The sequence below is a fragment of the Elephas maximus genome, chromosome X, assembly GCF_024166365.1.
Source record: "Elephas maximus indicus isolate mEleMax1 chromosome X, mEleMax1 primary haplotype, whole genome shotgun sequence".
NCBI lineage: Eukaryota > Metazoa > Chordata > Mammalia > Proboscidea > Elephantidae > Elephas > Elephas maximus.
In genome coordinates, this window is record NC_064846.1 from 145,298,560 (window position 1) to 145,322,199 (window position 23,640).

Consider the following 23,640-nt stretch of genomic DNA (forward strand, 5'->3'; position numbering starts at 1 on the left):
CACTGTTGGATCACTCATTTTAGGGCTTGTCTAGTGTTTTCTCATCTCCTAGTTAACGCAGCAGACTAGAGGAAAAGGCCCATCTGGTCATTCAAACCATGGGACTTCTGAATTTTTGGACAAGCGTGTCTCATTTAGGGAAGAAATCACTAGGTTGAAGAAGGCAGAGATAATAGAGTCACCTCTTGACCCAGCAACTGAAAGCTTACACTGGTCTTTGGGCCTGGAACATAAAAGTAGGCCTAGAGTAAGATCTCTCCGTATTTCCCCATTGACAGCATTCATTGTTTTCCCTAGTAAGAATTCAGGAGGCTGGGCTTTGATCTGCCAACATGTTCTGCATCTAAATCTATCTACCCTCCATATCACACACTCTGGTTTTCTAACTGAGTTGTTCTTTTAGGTATGCAACAATATTTGCTGAGCATCTATTATGTGCCAGTGGATGTGACATCATTATTATACCACATAATAATGTGATATCATTTTAATCATTAATAATGATGCCTAGCTTTTTTTTTTTTAGCAGAGACTCTTTCACTCAAACAGTGCCCTTTTCACTGCCTCAATCTAGCTCCCAGGGTGGCTCCATAGAGTTCTGCAATAGATATGGAAATAGCACAGTCATTCCATCAGATTTCATTCTGAATAACACAAATATAACCTTGCCACTTCGATGAGATTATATGATAAACTCAGCTCCAGGAAAACTGTACACAACTGAAAGAGATCTGTATTTTGAAAAGCAAGGGCTTTTAAGTACACCCATACTAATAACAGCCTGCATCCCCATTCTCTGGGTGAAAGCGGGAGAGCCATGCCAATGCCTGTGCCCAGAGCTCTCATCCCACCCCTCTCTTTTCTTCAGTACATCAAGCAAATCAATACTACACCCTTCATCTCCACCACACTTGGTTTCGAGCTACTTCTATTCATGGTCTTAATGGGTACTTTTGGTAACATCCGTCCAAATTTTTTTCTTTTTCTGGAAACAGGAGAGCAGAGATTATTAAAATAAATAACTAACCAATGATTTAGTTCTTCTCTATTGCTTCTAGATATTTTTAAATTTCTGATTTGCTCCATGACCATTAGGATTTTTCTACTAATGTAACTCCCAAGTTACTGTAATTCAGGGAATGTTTACTTTCTTGCTACCATTTACTTTCAAAACTGGCTTAAGAATTCCAAGATTTTAATTCTAAGTGTCTAATGAAACTTAGGTAAATCCTAACTGATCTGTACCTCAATTTGCATCTGTAAAGCAGTTAGTATAAAGGCATATGCTACACACATGTTCGTTCAACCAAATCACTGACTCCTTAAAAGAAAAGGTCAGGCCTTATTTCCCTACATCTTAATAATAGATTCACAACAATTATTTTGAAGGAATTAATCACCAACAATCCATCATTCACCCAGTTGGTCTTTATAATTGATGTATAAGTACTGTTCAGCAGATAATTTAACCTTTAAAATAAATGGTCTTGGATTTGCTCTACCGTATTTTTATAGTAACAGGCTTCATATAGGTTTATTTTGAAGACAGAATATTATTTTCTTTTCACAGAGGTGCTCTAAATCCTTAGGCCTGGCTATCTTGGAAGGGTGCAGAGGAAGATATGGGAGAGAGGGTGGGTTTTAAAGAAAATAATTTTATCTGTTCAAGAGATTCAGGAAGTAAATATGGTAACATTTGAATACTAACAGCTAAATATTGTAAAGATGTATGCTTTATATGTATGGGGGAAGGGCTTTATGTCTGATACCTCTTTCACAGCGGCACATAAATGCATCAACCTGTCTGAATTAAAATATTAGCACAATCTGTAAGACAAAATCAGTTTGTATCTGATTAGAAATCTTCCCAAACCTCTTTCAAATGCAACTTCTTTGAGAGAGAAGACACTTATTATCAAAGAATCAAGGCTCTTGACATTGAATTTTCTTGGTTTTGGTTAAAAATGTCTCCATTTCCCTACCCTTTAAAATGTAATAGATTGTATTATAAAATGCAGTTTATGACTTGCTTGCTTGCTTCTGTGTTCTACCTGCCTCTCAGATCACCGGTAGATGGTGTGTTTACTGGGGCAGTGGTGATGGATTTTGGAAAACAATTTTGTCCTAAATATTGCAATATCGAACAGGGGTTGGAGGCTTCAATTTTGTATTTGCAGTTTGATTTAAAAATCAATAAACAAGATATCATTTAAAAAAATACAGTTTATGGTAAATTATAGATATTGAAAAATCTCTTTTCCATTATTTTAAAATGCAGCATCTTCATATGGTCTTTTACTACATAAGCCCATCTCCTTTAAGCTCCATGCTACTAGGACCACTGATGCCCATTGCCTAGAACAGTAGCTGGTACATAGTACCAAACCAAAAAAAACCAAACCCAGTGCCGTCGAGTCGATTCCAACTCATAGCGACCCTATAGGACAAAGTAGAACTGCCCCATAGAGTTTCCAAGTAGCGCCTGGCAGATTTGAACTGCCGACCCTTGGGTTAGCAGCCATAACACTTAACCACTACACACCACCAGGATTTCCATACATAGTATGGTACCAGGTACTTGAAATTTGATGAGTGATTAAATGGTGTAGAACCATTTCATATAACCATGTTAATAACACCATATTTGCATTTATCAGGTCTTCCCGTATTATAAAAAGCATTATTGTTTTCTTTATCCTCTTGTTTTCTTGAACCAACTATTTCTCCCTTTTTTCTAGTTTTTTTTTAACCTTTTTTTGGGTTTAGTGTAAATCTTCCTAAATTCTGAACATACAATCACTTAACCCTCTCTTCCATCTGCTTTCTTTTCTTAATTTCAGGCAATGATGTGAAAATAACAGTTCTTATGTCTTTGTAATGACAGAACTTCCATTGTCTTTTCTTTAGACTCATGTTAATCCTCAGTGACTCATATTTAAGAAACGAACTGTGCAGCTGTGGTGAAGCTAAGCACTTGGCAACAACTTGAGGGGCAAACAAGTGTTCTCCCACAACGGATGGTCCATAAAACCAAAACCAAACCCATTTCTGTTGAGTCGATTCCGAATCATAGTGACCCTATAGGACAGAGTAGAATTGTCCCCTAGAGTTTCCAAGGCTGTAAATCTTTACAGAAGCAGACTACTACCTCTTTCTCCCGAGGAGTGGCTGGTGGATTCAAACCGCCCACCTTCCAGTTAGGAGCAGAGCACCTAACCACTGCACCACCAGGGCTCCTGGTTTACATGGGACTATTCCAGTTTGGGCATTGAAAGTTTTGCATCCTAAAAAACCCATCAGTCTCTGGCAAACAAGGACACTGGTCACCCTACTGCTAGCTTCCATCTTTCAGTCTGAGTGTAAACCATCCCTACCCTAAAAATATAATTTCCCTTTACCTTGTGATCCTCTCTACCCTCCTTTACTATCGTCCTCTTTTTCCTCTCAAAAAAAAAAAATATATATATATACTCAAATAGTTTTCACTTAAAATATCTACTCCTTCTCCAACTCATTTATCAACTGAACCTACTTTTGAGGCTACTGTCTTCCAGGGAAATCGCTCTTACCCATCACCAATGACTTGTTGCTAAATTCAGTGGGCACGTCGGTGCTGATCTTGCTTGATCTCTGTGTGCTCTTGGTGACTTTCTTCCTCTCAAAACTCTCATTCTGCCTCCTTAGCTGTCCACTACTCATTTCCTTCACTTATCCATTCCTTTTTTTTTTTTTTTTTTTGGCCTCTCATGAGAGCCTCTTCCTTTCTCTGACCCTTAAATTTTGATGTTCCCCAGAATTTTCTCTTCAGCTAACTTCACTCACTGAGCCATCTCATCTACTCATGTAATTTTAATCTTTGTCTCTATGTCTAATAGGAGGCACTCAGTGGGCATTAGCTGAGTAAGAGAATGACTCTTAAATCTTTTCCTCTTCCCTAAACATCAGTCTCATTTTTTTTCTTCTCAAAGGAATGTTACCTGTCTCAGCTGAGCATATCATACCCCCTTAACCTGTTCCTTATATAGACCCACTCATCTTAGAGTTAAGTTTTTAATATTCTTCTTTACTGATTGTATCCTGAATGCACATATGAGGTGCTCTGGATCACAGACAGATTTCACTTCATTACCTTAAAAAACCCACAAACCCAGTGCCGTCGAGTCGATTCTGGCTCATAGCGACCCTATAGGACAGAGCAGAACTGCTCCACAGAGTTTCCAAGGAGCGCCTGGCAGATTCGAAGTGCCGACCCTTTGGTTAGCAGCCGTAGCACTTAACCACTACCCCACCAAGGTTAATGACCTTACGGTAAATAAAAACCTCATCACCTTCCTCCCCTTGCCCCAAGCAACAGGTGCTGATGAAAAATTTTCCTACATGAGTGGCTGGGCACTCCATAGGCAAGGAACAAGGAAAAATGGTATTTCTCTGCTTATAAAAAGGAAAGAGGTAGCTGCTCCTCTCCCCTCCTGAAAGGTTCTCCTTAGAAATATAATGGGGTCTGAGTCCTAACTCCAGCCTTTCCAGGATCCAGGTAGCCTCATACATCTCAGCTTTTCAACTTGAAGGTGTCCCAAGTTTGGGCTTTGTATTTTTTGAAATATAAACACCTAGAAAAATAGCCACTCCAGTCTCCCTGACACCTTGGGGCTTAACCTAGGAACCTAGTCTGACTTAAAACCATTTGGTCTTCTTGGATCAAAGCAGTTAACTCGACAAATGGCTACAGACCTCATTCCCATGGTCTCAGGAGGCTAGAGCTTTTTGCAGGAGCACCAAGAAATCCAGGAAATGTTATTTTCCCACAGTTAGTGCCCTGGTGGCATAACAGTTAAGTGCTTGGCTGCTAACCAAAAGCTTGACAGTTCAAACCCACCCAGAGGCTCCGTGGGAAAAAGACCTGGTGATCTGCTTGTGTAAAGATTAAACCAAAAAAAAAAAAAATCTGTTGCTGTGGAGTCGATTCGGACTCATAGCAACCCTATAGGACAGAGTAGAACTGCCCCTATACGGTTTCCAAGGAGCAGCTGGTAGATCCAAACTGCCAACTTTTTGGTTAGCAGCCGAACACTTAACCACTGCACCACCAGGGCTCCTCTGTAAAAATTACACCTAGAAAACTCTATGGGACAGCTCTACTCCATCAAATGGGGTCACTGTGTGTCAAAATTGACTCAGCAGCACCCAACAACAACAGTGTAACTGCACCCAGCATTCACTTACTTACTCAACCTAGAAACTTGGTTCCTTGGGTCATCCTTGCTTTCTCCTCTTTCTTATCTCTAGCATCTATTCAATCACCAAATCTTAACATCTTTACTTCCTAAAGATTTCTCTCCTCTATTACTGTCTCTCTCTCTCTCTTTTTTTTTTCCCTCTCAATATCATTGCCATGGATCAGACCCCATAATCTTTCACTGAGTTCTTGCAGTTGCTTCCTAACTGTCGCTCTGATTCCATTTCTGCACTTCTCACACACATATGCTACATTTACATCAGGGAAGGCTATTTGAAACACACATATACTTATGCCACTCCCCTGCTTAAATCCTTTCAGAGGTTCCTGATTACCTACAAGATAACATCTAAGCTTCTTAGCAGACCACATATGGTCATAGAGAGTCTGAGTTTCAAATTCTGGCTTAGAAGTCTAATATAGCTCCATGTAAATGTTTTTGACAGTAATGACAGTGTCCTGTTTCACTTCTCACATCCCTCCTTCTTGTACTTTTTGTTCTCAAAACACCATTAAGATTAACTGGACATGTCATGAGGTCCCTGGATGGCACAAATGGTTTGTACTTGCCAACTAATGTAAAGATTGGTGGCTCAAACCCACCCAACAGCACCACGGAAGAAAGACCTGGTGATCTGCTTCCATAAAGATTACACCCAAGAAAACCCTATGAGTCTGAATTGACCCAATGACAACAGGTGTTACACATGTCATACTGTACTGTGTCCTATGTCTTTGCACCTGCATTTTCTGCTTCTTCTAATGCTCTCTTACCAGTCTTGCCTGACTAACTCATATCCATGCTTTAGAATTCTGCTTGGATATTATTGTCTTCCTCAGAAAACTTTTCCCAATTCCCTTTCCCATAATCTGCCAGCCTATAGCACTTTCCACACTGTGCTGGAAATATTTATGTATTTGCTGCTTCCACTACATACTATAAGTTCTTAAAAAGAAAAGAAAACAAAACAAAACCAAAAAACCAAACCTATCACTGTCGAGTTGATTCCAACTCATAGCAACACTATAGGTCAGAGTTGAACTGCCCCGTAGGGTTTCCAAGGAGCAGCTGGTGGATTCGAACTGCTGACCTTTCAGTTAGCAGCATATCTCTTAACCACTAAGCCACAAGGAGCTGTTTATTATTCAACATTGTATTTCTAGTCTCTTGTATAACCTCTGACATCCAGTAGTTCAATAAAGGTAGCTATTATTATTATTGGGGTATTATTATTTTTAAGGAGCGCTGGTGGCACAGTGAGTAAAGTGCTCAGCTGCTAACTGAAAGATTGGTGGTTCGAGCTTACTAGCTGCTCCAAAAGAGAAAGGTGGGGCAGTCTGTTTCTGTAAAGATTTACAGCCTTGGAAACCTTATGGGACAGTTCTACTCTGTCCTATATGGTTGCTATGAGTAGGAATCGGCTCAACGGCAGTGGGTTTTGGTTTTTTATCATTTTGATAATTAGTAATCTTAGTATCTGTTGCCTCCTGTTAAGCCCAAATAGAGAAACTAGGCAAAATAATACTTATTTTCTTGAAGTAGGGAAAATTAGGTATATGAGAAAAATACAGGAAATTATACACATGAACACATATGTGAGCACACACACGCACACCCATACACAGAGATTTCAAGTGAAATATTAACAGGTGAATCAGTCTTACATTTAAACACAGTAAATAGCCCACTTACCCTGTATCATTTCAAGGGTGCAGAATTAGTCCACTACACAAAAATTTCCTCCCCATCCACAGGCTGCATCCTAATGTTCCACTTATAAACCAAAAAAAACCAAACCTGTTGTCATCGAGTCAATGCCAACTCATAGTGACCCTAGAGGACAGAGTAGAACTGCCCCATAGGGTTTCCAAGGAGCGCCTGGTGGATTTGAACTGCTGACCTTTTAGTTAGCAGCTGAACCCTTAACCGCTACCCCACCGGGGTTTCCCATTTATTCCACTTATAGAACTCCATTATTTTGCTTCAAACACCTGCCTCTCTCTACTAAAATGTAAGTAACTATGGGAGACAAATCATTTTACAAAGTATCAGTCAGTCTCCGGGTTCCTTTGACTGATGAGCACCATTAGGATTGTATATGTAAACACGTCATACAATCCAGTTCTGAAGCACTTCTGTGACATAATGGTATACTGAAGTTAAGGGAGAGACTGTTAATTTTTCTCCCAGTAGCACAACAGGGCTTCAATTCGGTAGGCAACGCTTCTAGAGAAACAAGATAGAATTGAAAGACAGTATGGATCCTAGAAAAAAGATCCTAGATCAGGGTAATTGTTATTACTGTTGTTATTATACTAATCTATTGGCATTGATGTGGTAGTTAATACTTTTATGAACATCTTCACTTCTGCGGTCACGGAATCTGGGTCTATAACTATTTTCCATGGTTTCAATGTATCTGTTAGTTGATCCTAGCCTCACACTATGTCCCATAACCATCTTAACACACTATATATGAACTGATTGTTTTCACTCTGCTTCTAATGTGTCCATTTTCTTCCTTCTTTTGGTCCAGAAACTTTTTGACAGCAGAAACTATGTACTTTCTTTCTTTTAATCCCCTATATCAAGGAGGATTACAGATTCAAGACCAAAATTGATCATCTTTAGGGGTGACCTTAAGACACCCTTTTAGGTCTTCTCATTTACAGAAACTTGTTGCCACAATTTCGACTTCCATGTTGCCTCAAAATACCTCTACCATTCTCACAGAGGTCATAAGAGATAGTATAACGGGTATTTTTCAGAAGTACCAAGTGTTTTCAGTTTACTGTTGATACACTGTTTTACTCACTATCAACCATTTTGACAGAATTATATGATGATTGTTACCTGGATTAGTTATATACATCAACACACCGTAACAATTCTGCCAAAGGGCATTTAAGGCTTCCCATTACAATCTGGATATCATTTCATTTGGGAGTGTTTATGTCTTCATTACCCACGTTAGGGTTTCGCAATATGCACCTTGTAACTTTAGCTCTAGATTTCAAGTTTGGCAGTTAGGTTATATAAACAAAGCACTCTTATCTTAAATGAAAGGGCATTAGCATATCTTGAAAGCTCCCCCCCCCCCCCCGCCCTGCCCCAGGAGAGAGTTTCACAAACACAGTGGTTTCTTGATTAACAGAAAGATGCCTATAGCTTTCTTTATCATTTATGATTATCAGGTTGTAAATAATGGAAATAGAAATTGACCTGGGAGTTTCATAACCATATTCTGAGCACCCAGATTAATTTTGAGGAGAATGCCACAAGCCTAATAAGCATTTCTTTTCATCTCATTTCACAGGCCTTCAAGAGGGAATTGAAAACTAAAGAACCTGTAATCATGAGTACTCTTGAGACTGTAAGAATATTTTTGACAGAGCAGCCTTTGGAAGGGCTAGAGAAACTCTACCAGGAGCCCAGAGGTAATTGAATGTGGAACTGTAATAACATATTGATAGAAGGATCAGTGGTGACAGAACAACCCATCCATTCTGGTTGCCAGGGTCTGGATAGCTCTCGTATTTTCTAGGTTAAATGAAATCAGTTCAAATTAAACATAGATGTTGACTAAGAATAAGGAATCATAAACCAGCCTGCATAAATATGTTTCCACATTCATAAATAAACATTAAAAGAGTGTGGTGATCAGTTATTGAATCATTTAGAAAATAATAAACAAAAGAAGTTTTGAGGAGAAATTCTACTGTTGCAAAGACTGCAAGCTAATTTTCAATTTAAGAGCCTGACTGAAGTGTATTAGACCTTGTGGTGTGCGTCCTTACATTTTTCTACTCGATGGCTTAAATGAATCTTGGGTTATCTGACCGGTAATAAGGTAGAACAGATTCACCTAGCAAGACAGACTTTATATGTGCTGGACTGTATCAAAATTAATGCCAAAGTCTAAAAGAGCCATGAATCAGTAAGTTGGCCTCTTGTTATAACTGTGCTCTTTCTTTCTTCCAGTATGACCTTTTCAACAATGTTATTTTATTTATTTATTTATTTATTTTTGCAAAAACGAACGTGCCCTAAAACCTTGTCATCTTGTCGTATTGCTAATTTAGAGCTGCCTCCTGAGGAAAGAGCCCAGAATGTCACTCGGCTCCTACGAAAGCAGGCTGAGGAGGTCAACGCTGAGTGGGAAAAATTGAACCTGCACTCTGCTGACTGGCAGAGAAAAATAGATGAGGCCCTCGAAAGACTGCAGGAACTTCACGAGGCAACAGATGAGCTGGACCTCAAGCTGCGCCAAGCTGAGGTGATCAAGGGATCCTGGCAGCCTGTGGGTGATCTCCTCATTGACTCGCTCCAAGATCACCTCGAAAAAGTCAAGGTACCCTCTACTGCTTTGCTTCAGGGCCCTTTGAGAGACTCAAAAGAGGTTCTAATCTGTGCAGCGTTTTCTTCCCACAAACTTAAAAATGGAAACCTTAAGAAATAGAAATCAGTCCATCTTTTTCAAATTCAAAGTCTTCTTGCGTGTGGTATTTCCTCCGAGAGAAGATAGTGAAATATAATCATGTCTGTCTTCAGTGATATTAAATAAAACGTTAAAAATTTACAAGCCCAAAAGATCATTTTAATTTTGCTATTAGGAAATTAATTTTAAATGTACTGAAGCGCTATGATTATATATATATATATAAAATATATAACTTGTGCTACTATCAAAGTGGGAAAAATGCAACACTTAATCAACAGCTGGAGTGTAGCTTTTGGCCTTTATGCTAACTAAATTATTTGACTTGGATAAGTTATGGTACTGTGAAATGAGGCTTTTAATGCTGCCCTTCCCTTCGAAGGCAGTGTATATAATACAATTTTTGGTTGCATTATCTCATTGCATATATGAGGAAATGTTATATATTTGGAATACTCTGCCCGAGAACAAAGTTAAATTTCCTTGGGATACAAAGGTAATGTATTTATACATATATATAAAAAAAGAATATACATATTTAGGAGTACATTTTGAAAAGCAGAAACTTGAAACATATTTTGTTTACCCATCTAATCTCAAAACCGCAGAAATCTTTCTAGATTCAAATTCAAAAAAAAGTTAAATTCTACCCTACACTCAGTGTGTTTGCCAGCACTCTCATTCTGGAAATTCTCTTTCTCTTGGCATTCCTGGCACCATTCTGTCCATGTTCTTACTCCTTCCTCCTATGTTCCTAAATTCTTAACCTCTACCCACCCTTCAGTCCCGGGGTAATAAAAAAATATATATACAAACTGTTAATGCACTAGGCTGCTAACCAAAAGGTTGGAAGTTCAAGTCTACCCAGAGGTGCCTTGGAAGAAAGACCTGATGATATACTTCTGAAAATTAGACCTTGAAAACTCTATGAAACACAATTCTGCTTTTACACACTGGAGTCACCATGAGTCAGGGTCAACTCGGCATTAATAGCAACCCACCCTTAAATGTTCGTGAGCCCAAGTTTCTAACCTCGGACCAATACTCTTCATTATATAAATACTCTCAGTTTGAAATGCCATGGCTAGTGACAAATGTAAATCTCTAGTGTGAATCCCTCTTCTGATCTCTTAACCCATATGCCATTGGAATCACAAATGCAACTCTTCTAAAACCAAGTTCATTCATTCTCCTGTTTTTCCATGCCCCTGTATTATCCCTGTCCTGTGTTTCCTATTTCAGTTCTTGGGTCATAATCTAACAAGTTGCCCAGGCTACAGATAATATGTTTATTCTTTAATCCTTCTATGTTTTCACTGACTCACTTGCTCATTTTTACCTCAGAAAATCTCTTTTTAATATCCTCCATCCTTTTTTTAATCAATGTCCTGTTCCAGCCCTCAGCATCTTTTACTTAGATGATTGCATTATATATCTTTACATTCCATTCCCTAGTCAGTGTACCTGGCCTATCGTAGACACTGCTATTTTAAATTTTTGGTTAATAAACAAATGAATGAACAATTTCTTCACTGTTATTTCTGCATTATACAGTCTCTTCCAACTCCAATTCAGGCTCCTTGCAGGATCTTTCTAAAAACATAATTTCATTGTGTCAAATGGCTTCCAGTTGCCTAGAGAATCAAGTCCAATGAATGAAGAGCATTGTTGTTGTTGTGTGTTGTTGAGACTATTTTCAACTCATAGAGACCCCATGTGACAGAGTAGAGCTGCCCCATAGAGTTTTCTAGGCTGTAATCTTTGTGGAAGCAGATCACCAGGTCTTTCTTACACCGAGTTGCTGGGTGGGTTCAAATCAGCAATCTTTTGGTTAGCAGCTGGGTGCTTAACCATTGCATCACCATTGAAAAACCAAACCAAACCCATTCCTGTCGAGTCGATTCTGACCCCCAGAGGGTTTCCAAGAAGCGGCTGGTAGATTCAAACTACCAACCTTTTGGTTAGCAGCCAAGCTCTTAACCACTGGGCAACTAGGGCTCCATGAAGAGCATAGGTGGCCCTTTTCTTCCTAGCCCTGGCTTAACTCTCCACTGTAGCTCCCATCCTCCAAAGTATTCAAGACATTCTGACCATTGCCCAAGTAAGCCATCTTTAATCATAACTCTCTACCTTTGCAAATTCTCTTCTCTTTGCCTGGATCACCCCCACTTTATCTGCCTGGTACACTCCCACTCAGCCCTCAAGTCCCAGCTCAAATATCACCTATCTTTGTAGTTTTCCCTGAGTGTCTACCACCCCCAACTCCCATCAAGCTGAAGAAACTGCTGTCAATTCAGTGGTCTCATAGTTCATGGAACATACTTATATTGTCACACTTAAATTTCACATATATTATAGCAAGTTACTTGTATATTTTTTCCCTCATAGGAAGTGAAGTTCCTAAAAGCAAAGATCATGCTATACATGTTTGAAGTCCCAGGTTCTATCACAGTGCCAACAACATATAAAGAGTTTAATTTAGTTTCTTCCTTCACAGATTCCACAATTGGTTTATGAGCCACTATGCTTTGTGGCAGAAAGATGTGAGAGTCTGCTTCCGTAAAGATTACAGCCTCGGAAACCCTATGGTGCAGTTCTACTTTGTCCTATTGGGTTGCTATGAGTCAGAATCAACTTGATGACAAAGGGTTTGGTTTTTTTCTTATGCAATGTGCTATGTCCCCATGCATCTGTCAGTTTGTCGTACTGTGGGGGCTTGTGTGTTGCTGTGATGCTGGAAGCTATGCCACTGGTATTCACATACCAGCAGGGTCACCCATGGAGGACAGGTTTTAGCTGAGCTTCCAGACTAAGACAGACTAGGAAGGAGGACCTGGCAATCTACTTCTGAAAAGAATTAGCCGGTGAAAACCTTATGAATAGCAGTGGAACGTTGTCAGATATAGTGCCAGAAGATGAGCCCCTCAGGTTGGAAGGCACTCAAAATACGAATAGGGAAGAGCTGCCTCCTCAAAGTAGAGTCGACCTTAATGATGTGAATGGAGTCAAGCTTTCGTGACCTTCATTTGCTGATGTGGCATGACTCAAAACGAGAAGAAACAGCTGTAAACATCCATTAATAATTGGAACCTGGAATGTACGAGGTATAAATCTAGGAAAACAGGAAATCATCAAAAATGAAACGGAACACATAAAGATCGATATTCTAGGCATTAGTGAACCGAAGTCAACTGGTATTGGTCATTTTGAATCAGACAGTCATATGGTCCACTATGCTGGGAATGACAACTTGAAGAGGAATGGCGTTGCATTCATCATCAAAAAGAACATTTCACGATCAATCCTGAAGTACAGTGCTGTCAGTGATAGGATAATATCCATATGCCTACAAGGAAGACCAGCTAATACGACTATTATTCAAATTTATTCGCCAACCACTAAGGCCAAAGATGAAGAAACTGAAGATATTTACCAAATTCTGCAGTCCAAAATTGATTGAACATGTCATCAGGATGCACTGATAATTACTGGTGATTGGAATTCGAAAGTTGGAAACAAAGAAACAGGATCAGTAGTTGGAAAATATGGCCTTGGTGATAAAACGTTGCCGCCAAAGATCACATGATTGAATTTTGCAAGACCAACAACTTCTTCATTGTAAATACCTTTCTTCACCAACATAAATGGTGACTATACACATGGACCTTTCCAGATGAAATACACAGGAATCAAATCCACAACATCTGTGCAAAGAGTCGATGGAAAAGCTCAATATCATCAGAACAAGGCCAGGGGCCAACTGCAGATCAGACCATCAATTACTCATATGCAAGTTCAAGCTGAAACTGAAGAAAATTAGAACAAGTCCAGGAGAGTCAAAGTATAACCTTGAGTATATCCCATCTGAATTGAGACCATATCAAGAATAGATTTGATGCGTTGAACACTAATGACCGAAGACCAGACGAGTTGTGGAAGGACATCATACATAAAGAAAGCAAGACGTCATTAAAAAGAGAGGAGAGAAAGAAAAGACCTAAATGGAAGTCAGAAGAGACTCTGAAACTTGTTCTTGAACGTCGAGTAGCTAAAGCAAAAGGAAAAAATGATGAAGTAAAAGAGCTGGATAGAAGATTTCAAAGGGCGGCTCAAGAAGACAAAATAAAGTATTATGATAACGTGCAAAGAGCTAGAAAGAGAAAATTGAAAGGGAAGAACACGCTCAGCATTTCTCAAGCTGAAAGAACTGAAGAAAAAATTCAAGCCTCGAGTTGCAATACTGAAGGATTCTACGGGGAAAGTATTAACTGAAGTGGGAAGTACCAAAAGAAAATGGAAGGAATACACAGAGACTTTATACCAAAATATCTCGGAATCGACTCGATGGCACTGGGTTTTTGTTTTTCTATACCAAAAAGAATTGGCCGACTTTCAACCATTTCCAGAGGTAACATATGATTGGGAACCAATGGTACTGAAGGCAGAAGTCCAAGCTGCACTGAAGGCACTGGCGAAAAACAAGGCTCCAGGAATTGACGAAATACCAATTGAGATGTTTCAACAAATGGATGCAGTGCTGGAAGTGCTCTCTGGTCTATGCCAAGAAATTTGGTAGACAGCTACCTGACCAACTGAGTGGAAGAGATCCATCTTTATGCCTATTCCCAAGAAAGGTGGTCCAACCGAATGTAGAAGTTATCGAGCAATATCATTAATATCACATGCAAGCAAAAATTTGCTAAAGATCATTCAAAAGCGGCTGAAGCAGTATATTGACAGAGAACTGCCAGATATTCAAGCCAGATTTAGAAGAGGACATGGAAACAGGGATATCATTGCTGATGTCAGATGGATCCTGGCTGAAAGCAGAGAATACCAGAAAGATGTTTGTGGTGAAAAAAAAATTTTTTTTTACCAGAAAGATGTTTACCTGTGTTTTATTAACCATGCAAAGGCATTAGACTGGATCATAACAAATTATGAATAACACTGTGGAGAATGGGAATTCCGGAACACTTAATTGTGCTCATGAGAAATCTGTACATGGATCAGGAGGTAGCTGTTCAAACAGAACAAGAGGATAGTTAAAGTAAGGAAAGGTGTGCATCAGGGTTGTATCCTTTCGCTATATCTATTCAATCTGAGCAAATAATCAGAGAAGCTGGACTATATGAAAAAGAACAGGGGGTCAGGATTGGAGGAAGACTCATAAACAACCTGCATTATGCAGATGACACAACATTGCTTGCTGAAAGTGAAGAGGACTTGAAGCACTTACTGATGAAGATCAAAGACCACAGCTGTCAGTATGGATTACACCTCAACATAAAGAAAACAAAAATCCTCACAACTGGACCAATGAGAAACATCATGATAAACGGAGAAAAGACTGAAGTTGTGAAGGATTTCATTTTACTTGGATCCACAATCAACAGCCATGGAAGCACCAGTCGAGAAATCAAAAGACGCATTGCATCGGGCAAATCTGCTGCAAAAGATGTCTTCATAGTATTAAAAAGCAAAAACGTCACCTTGAAGACTAAGGCGTGCCTGACCCAAGCTGTGGTGTTTTCAGTTGCCTCCTATGCATGTGAAAGCTGGACAATGAATAAGGAAGACCAAAGAAGATTTGATGCCTTTGAATTGTGGTGTTGGCGAAGAATATTGAATACACCATGGACTGCCAAAAGAGCAAACAAGTCTGTCTTGGAGGAAGTGCAGCCAGAACGCTCATTAGAAGCAAGGATGGTGAGACTGAGTCTTACATACTTTGGACATATTATCAGGAGGGATCAGTCCCTGGAGAAGGACATTATGCTTGGTAAAATAGAGGGTCAGTGAAAAAGAGGAAGACCTTCAACAAGATGGATTGACACAGTGGTTGCAACAATTGTGAGAATGGCACAAGACCGCATAGTGTTTTGTTCTGTTGTGCACAGGGTCACTATGAGTCAGAACTGACTTGACAGCACCTAACAACATGTGCTGTGGTAGAATTCTCATCTTCCCTGTGAGAGACCCGGGTTCAACTCCCAGCCAATGCCTCCCATCTGTCAGTGGAGGCTTGTGTGTTGCTCTTGTGTGGAGCTTCTAGCCTAAAACAGACTAGGAAGAAAAGTCTGGCAATCTACTTCCAAAAAATCAGCTAAAGAAAACTGTATGGATCACAACAGTCCCATCCACAACCTATCCTGCAGATGGCACAGGACCTGGCAGCATTTTGTTCTGTTGTGCATGGGGTCACCATGATTCCAGGGACCAACCCGATGACAGCTAACAACAGCAGCATGCAATGACTAGTTATGCAGTTGCAAATCAAATGAACTTGGTCTTTGCCCTCATGAAACTTAGAGTCTAATGTTGAATTGAATAGCTTTTTATTAAAATAGTAGGTGAAGCTTTTTTTTTAATGATTAAAACGTTGACTCTATAACTTCCAAAATCCCTTCCACCCCCATACGCTATGACTCCATGTTTAATATTTAAAGCAGTGCTTTAACATTTTGTCTACTTGAAAATTAAAATAATGTTTTGAAATTCATTGCCTTGTATTTAAAAAGCTTAGCATTAAAATAATATTTTTTCTTCAGATATATAAACAAAAAAAGATATATAGGAACTATTTTTTTAAAGATTTCTCTGAAAATGAGAAATACATTTAGGAGAATATCCCAAAGGAACTAAATTAATTAATAAATCAATTGAACAGAACGCGTTGCCGTCAAGTCGATTTCCTATAGGAGAGAGTAGAACCACCCCATAGGGTTTCCAAGAAGCGGCTGCTGTATTTGAACTGCCGACCTTTTGGTTAGCAGCCATCTCTTAACCACTGTGCCCCCAGGGCTCCAATAAATCAATTAAGTGACTGAATATACAGGCATTAGAGCAGACATAAGAGATTCGTTTTTAACCATATCTGCCACATCGGAGCATTTACAGGATACTGAGTATGGATAGAAAATGTACGTAGGAGCATGATTTCATAATCAAAAATAACTAAAAATGAAACAGCTCAATTAGCAGCTAGCCCTTACCCAACTCTGTTTACGGTTCTTTCAGTTTTCCCCTCCTATCTGTTCTTGATCTTAGGAACACCTCAGTTTCCCATACGTTAACTGGTAAAGCTCTCATTCTGATTCGGATAATGGCAAAACATATAAACTTTAGATATTCCCTTTAAAAAGAGCCTAAATATGTCAACAATTATATCTTTCTCAGACATAGATACACTTAAAAGTTATGGTACTTATCTGATTAGTGGTCATAATAGATGCAATTATTTTGATTTCCAAACTAGTATAGGTAATTTATGCGTATTTTAATGTTATGGATTACACGAATTCATATGTATATATATATAATATCTATAAACCAAAAATCCAAACCTGTTGCCGTCGAGTCAATTCCGACTCATAGCTCTATAGGACAGGGTAGAACTGCCCCATAGGGTTTCCAAGGAGCAGCTGGTGGATTTGAATTGCCTACCTTTTGGTTAGCAACCAAACACTTAGCCACTGTGTCACCAGGGCTCCATGTTATTTTTCTCCATTGTATTTGAACACCAGGTTTGAAACTCTGAATCTTTGGTGGTAGTAGTTTACAAGAAGTGAATCTGATTAACTAAAACCTATTTTGAAAAGAACTAGAAAGAGTGCTGAAAACCACTGTTCCCTGCAATATAAGCTCTCAGAGGCTCTATGCTGTAGGGAACTCCAAACTGAGAGCTAAGCAGCGAGCCAGAGTAACAATTTATATACCCGCCTAAGTTCATGTTCTTCACCCCTAGTGACTCTATCATAATATCCCTCCATCCTGATATTATTTGTTAAAGAAATTTTTATTCAAGTGACTGTGGGATATGTTTCTGTAGGATTTAGCATTATGTCATTTCACTAGCAAGTGTGGCTTTCAGATATAGAGAATGGATAAAACCATAACAACTAAGTCTCAAGACTGGGAAAAAAGCATTATTTCTAGCTAATCATCTTCAAAGGAGCCCTGGTGGTACAATGGTTAAGCACTGAACTGCTAACCAAAAGTTTGGTGGGTCCAACCCACCAGCTGCTCTGCAGAAGAAAAGACCTGACCATCTGCTCCGGTAAAGATTTCGGCCTAGGAAACCCTATGGGGGCAGTTCTACTCTGTCCCATAGGGTCACTATGAGTTGGAATTGACTCCATGGAACACAACAGCAAATCATCTTCAAGATAGTGTAAATATAGTAAATCAAGAGGAAGGAACATAATTTTACTACGGACTATTTAGCTCACTGGAGCCCTGGTAGTGTAGTGGTTAAGAGCTTGGCTGCTAGCCAAAAGGTTGGTAGTTCAAATCCACTAACTACTGCTTGGAAACTCTTTGAGGCAGTTCTACTCAGTCCTTTAGGATTGTTACGAATCAGAATCGACTTGACAGCAACAGGTTTGGGTTTTTTTGTTTGTTTTGGTATTTAGCTCACTTAGAGAATCTCAGCCTTCCAAATACGCTTCCATAAGAATCACTATGAAAATAAAATTTTAATTTTATAAGCATCTTTACTTTTAAAATTCATGATTTCTATTACTTACCAAATACTTTAAAAACAAAATCATGATTTCTCACTCTACTGGAAATAACACATATGGTTACTTGTACAAATATCCTACTTTCCGTGTAGTAATGGGAAATAAGAATAACTCTCTGAATCATTAGGTGCTCTAGGTAGATCCGGAAGTAGGATATCTCAGGTTTAATAAAGTAGAATAACTTTTGAACCTAAGGTCTACGGATGACTTTTTCTTTTTTTAAAGAATAATCCTGATATGAAAAAGTTTGTGGGTTGTTGTTGTTCAATGTTTTTTGTTCTCATCTATCATGGTTTCTTTACAGGGAAAATAGTACATCATTCTTGAGCCAGGAATGTTTCACGTCCTTTAGTTGACCCGTTGACTTTCAACACAGTTTTTTGCACACCTTTGTTAAAGTCTCCCAGGCTACCATTTTGGAATATGCAAACTACACATCTATGTAGTTATGCATTTTACTTTTTTGTCTGACTTTTGATTGACATTTTTGACCATGAAAAATCAAAGGTGCAGATTCTGTGAGCCTTTCTTTAAAGTTGTACAGTGAAATATTTTAAGCAAGCCTTTTTGGAATTCTGATAGAGATTAATTTCATGATGTTTGTAGTGGATCAGGGACTATAATGAAACCACCGTGCCATCCTTACTTATTTGTGTTCAACTTCCACATCTAAGAAGAAAACTGGCAAATGCATCTCTTCATGCCTACCATCCTGAGCCTTTGTGTCTTGGTTTATTTCAGAAATTTGTCAAAGAAATGCTATCTCAGAATTTGACATTGAGAAAACGGAGTATGTTTCCTCCTGACAGATAATGTGAAATGTGATGTAATGTATTAGAATTTGATCTGCACTTTGGCAAGCAGAAATCTTGCAGCCTTGTTTATGTAGCTCTCTCTTCCCTTGCTGCTTTTCTCCTCTAACAGCTTCTAAGGTTTCACCCTTATTTTATTAATTTTGTTATATTTGTTGCTTATGTGAGCCAATCTCAAATTATTTATTATATATGAGTTTTGTAGAGAAAGTTTATAATTCTTTTTTATAAAGAGTTAAGGGATGCATGGATAAACAGAGCCATTATAAGCAGGGCCAGCCCTAAGAATGAGTCAAAATACCTAAGCTCTGGATAAAGGAATGATTGATTCATAATGAATTAGGTGCACTGCCCATAGTACGAAGACGGAAGCTTATGAATGATTTGTTAATTGTTGTTATCTGCAAATGACTTGCTGTATGGAGGCTTTTGTTGTTGTTTTTAATAAAAATGCTATGTGTATTATGTAAGCCTTTGATCAAGAAGAAAATACAAACAACAAAGAAGATGTAATCCTTTATAAATATAAATCTGGGTTAAATATGGAACTAATGCCTGTCATATGGAATAACCAGAGTTTTATCTACTTTTCAAAGCATGCAATTGCGATCTTTAAAAGCATCTTATTTGGCCTTTAATATCTGGGAAACCATCTATAAGAAGTCATATTACAGTAAAGTCTTCCTATATACTTTTAAAGCACGGTATTTATTTTTTAAAATAGAATGGTCATTGTTGGCTTTAATGGAACTGAGAAACTAAAGTAGGAATTAATCATCATAAAAATCCCGACCAAATTATTTGTTCGATGTAAAATTAATTGTAAGTTAGTGTTGCCAGGAAAGCTTATTACATAGTTCCCATGTATTCCCTCTCATTTCTTGCTTTGTTTATAAAGCTACAAGAAAATTACTTAGGACGGCAATGTCAAATCACTTTCCTTACCCAAAGCATCTGATTTTAGATAGCACTGTGTGTGTTTTAAAAGTCTCTACCTCGACTTCGGCAAATAGAACCTTCGTTTACCATGCTATTCCCATCCCGCCTTTGGAAGTTCTGAAAAGACAGAGAGGAGTAATTGTTTCAGACATCTGCTTAGCATACTTTGAAGTGCATATAAGTTCTTTTTCAGTTTCATTTGAACCCCAGCTGTCTTCACCGAAGTCTATAATCAATCTGAATTAAGTTGTCCTACTTCTCCTAATAAGTCTCTTATTAAGTTCTGCATCAGCCTCTTAGGGAGACTTAAAAGCTAATTCATGTAGAACTGCCATTTTCTACTAATTCATTTGTCAGCTCTCCAAATTCCAATGAAAACAATTGCAAAGACTATTAATTTGGTTCTTCATAAACAACTTATATAAGTGTAGGATACATTGGAACCAAGCAAACGATTTAAAACAGTGGGTGGGAGGAAATGAGTTGATGACATTCAACACACATTCTTTTGACTATTTCAAGATGTCTGTCACTTTCAAAGCATAAAGGCATTTATTTAATAAGAGAAACATCCTTCTGCTTTTACTTTCATAAATAAGACAATCACTAGATGAACTTTGCTTAAACATAAGAAGAGGCTTTACAACCCTTGGAAAAGGAACACGTTCCTTTTCGTCATTCAGCTTGTTTTAATGTGGGCTTCTTTGTGTTCCTTTGATGGACTGTGATAAAAGAAGAAACTAGAATTGGTTACCATTGTTATTGTATTAAATCGGAGTTATACAGCTCCTCTTCTGGTTATGGAACATTTAGTAGAACATGAATAATCCAAATGTTCAGCTAATGAGTTCATCTGACATTATTCTACTCAAGAAGTGTTTAATTTGATAATAAAAATTTCTCTAAAGAATATCATCCTTCCAACTCTTTGAAAACAACCTTATCAAAAACTGATCCTTGGCATATTAATGCCAATATTAATGCCAATCCTGTTTACTGAGGATTTAGTCCAGAAGCTTTGTTCGCTGCTGGTAATAATTATAAATACTACCCCTCGAGAGTCTAAGGTAATGAAAGACTATTCAAAAGATAAGCTTAAGTAATATAATATCAGCATTAAAGGATCTAAGAACTCAGTCATTCATTCATTTATGATATGGTTAAAACCCGTACCCAGAGAGGTCTGATCTCATTAGAGAGTGTGGATGTTTAATTTACTTCATCTGTTGTATTAATGGCATCTTGGTTTCCTGGGACTATTATTATTTAGCACCAAGCTGAGGGAGCAAGCATTTTTATTAGCCTGTGTGTATGTGTGCATACACTGCATTAACTAGAAAGGGCTGTAAAATATGAGAGTTATTTACTTAACTGAAATTCCATATTTCCTTAGAAAATGGCAGTGCGCAGCCAATATATTTTTTTAATTTTCCCTTGGTATTTTTTTTTTTTATTAACCAAAGTCGTAACAAGTTTAAAGTTCACAATTATGTTATTCTCCTACCACAAGCACTACAAGGAATGATTTAAGAACAAGTAACCCAAAGAGTGGGAAACCCTGCTGACATAGTGGTTAAGTGCTACGGCTGCTAACCAAGAGGTCAGCAGTTTGAATCCCCCAGGCGCTCCTTGGAAACTTTATGGGGCAGTTCTGCCCTGTTGTATAGGATCACTGTGAGTCGGAATCGACTCAATGGCAATGTTGTTTTTTTTTTTAATCCAAGGAGTGAGCTCCTGCCGTGTTCCTGTCATGCTCAGCAATTACAATTTTCAAAATTGTACCGTTAACATTGACACCAGTATTATGCCTTACGCAACCTTACATTAACAGAGGTAAGCGATGGCGTTGAATCATTGTTCTTGGTAAACCAGTTTTCTGGGTATTATGGGAACAGATGTGCCTATAATGCTAATATACCCCCTCTCATTTTAATGGAGCCTAAGAAAAGAAAAAAAAATTTTTTTTTAAGAAAAGAGATCTTTTTCATAAAAAGATTTTTTTCATAACAAAATTGGTATTTGTACTTATATTTTACATTTACTATAGGTTTTTCTATAAAAAGCATTTGCCCAAAGTCAGCGCTTCTTAAACTTTTCAACTTCAGTTCTCCTAACAACCATGGAGACAAAGCCCAATTCCTCACTCTCCCACCTGCTCAACTCCTTTATCCATAAGCATGAAATTCCTTTGATGTTTCTTCTTTGATTTTTAAAATATCATGACAATTTTGTGATCTTCTCTATAACGTAGTTGTGGTGTTTTAATATGAAACCCTCAGTGAGATGGATTGACACATTAGCTGCATCTATGGGCTCAGACATACCAACAGTTGTGAGGATGGCACAGAATCAGGCGATGATTCCTTCTGTTGTACATAAGGCCACCATGAGTCAGAGCTGACTCAATGGCATCTAACAACAACATGAAAACGTTTTTTCTCTAAAGTCATAAGTAAACCGAATCCTCCGGTACCTTCACCTATGACTATGAAGGAATAATTTGAGAAGCATGATTTTAATGAGCTTCTTTCTTTTATGTACACATACACAAAAAGTGGACCCTGGCCATTTCCAGTGTATCTTTTGCCCAAAGTTTCATCTGGTCAGTGCCACCCCAAAGGTCCATGACTTTGTAATTTTAAATCCACATTCTTTGAGGCTTTTGTGCAGCAGTCAGATAACTAATGATTTAACTGATGTTTTTGGTCAGGTTCCCTGGAAACAGAGTCCAAGAACAGGGATCTAGGTGCACATGGTCTGTAGAGAGTCTGCTCTCAGGAGAAGCCTGTAACAGAGTTAGGGAAAGCATGGTAGAGAGAAGAGCCAAGCAAGTATGTGATCTCAGCATAGCTTTGTGTCCTGATACGTAGGGAGAGGACTCCGGATCCTAAACCACACAACAGAGTTGCCCTTTTATATCCCAGCATCCTTCAGTCTTTGGCTGTGGCCAGCAATGTGCTGGTAAATATTTACCAACTGGCTCTGAGGTTGGGGCAACCGTGATTTGTAGCATTTTCCAATTTTCATCCTGTGAATATTCCCACCATGGCTGACTTCAAGCTGCCTACTTGATGTCACTGAATGTGGAATTAGGAAGAGATTCCCAGCTGGCTCTTGGGCTCCGCTCCAGCACACCTCTGGCTGTGGCCTGCCCCTGGGGACATGAGTTAACCTGGGCCAGGGAGCCCCTATCTCCAGAGGCAGCTGAGAGACATTTAAAAAACTTGTTGCCGTTGAGTCGATTCTGACTCCTAGTGACCCTATAGGATAGAGTAGAACTGCCCCATAGGGTTCCCAAGGAGCAGCTGGTGGGTTTGAACTGCCAACCTTTTGGTTAGCAGCCATAGCTCTCAACCACTGCACCACCAGCACCCCTGAGAGACATTAACAGCCAACTGGGAGATGGATGCCCAGGCCAGGTAACATGGATCTGGGCAGGGCACCTATAGTGTCCCCTACAACTGATAAGTAACCTACCAATCCACTCATCCTTCATATCTCAACAGAGTTTTTCAATGCTGTTTTGTTCTTGCACGTGCAATCATTCTTTTGAGGTGATAAAACTTTTTTTTAATAATTTTTATTGTGTTTTAAGTGAAAGTTTACAAATCAAGTCAGTGTATCACATGTAAGCTTATATACACCTTACTCCATATTCCCACTTACTCTCCCCCTAATGAGTCAGCCCG

The 23,640-nt window shown here is 38.7% G+C and overlaps 1 protein-coding gene across 12 annotated transcripts in view; it reads left to right on the top strand.

The window, feature by feature from the left end:
• Positions 1-23,640, top strand: part of DMD (dystrophin) — a 2,447,064-nt gene that overhangs the window by 2,059,175 nt on the left and 364,249 nt on the right. For all 12 annotated transcript variants that reach the window (XM_049872854.1, XM_049872851.1, XM_049872858.1 and 9 more), the window contains 2 exons: positions 8,554-8,674; positions 9,320-9,588. In XM_049872854.1, the coding sequence (XP_049728811.1) occupies positions 8,554-8,674; positions 9,320-9,588 (390 nt within the window). The remainder of the gene's footprint in view (positions 1-8,553; positions 8,675-9,319; positions 9,589-23,640) is intronic.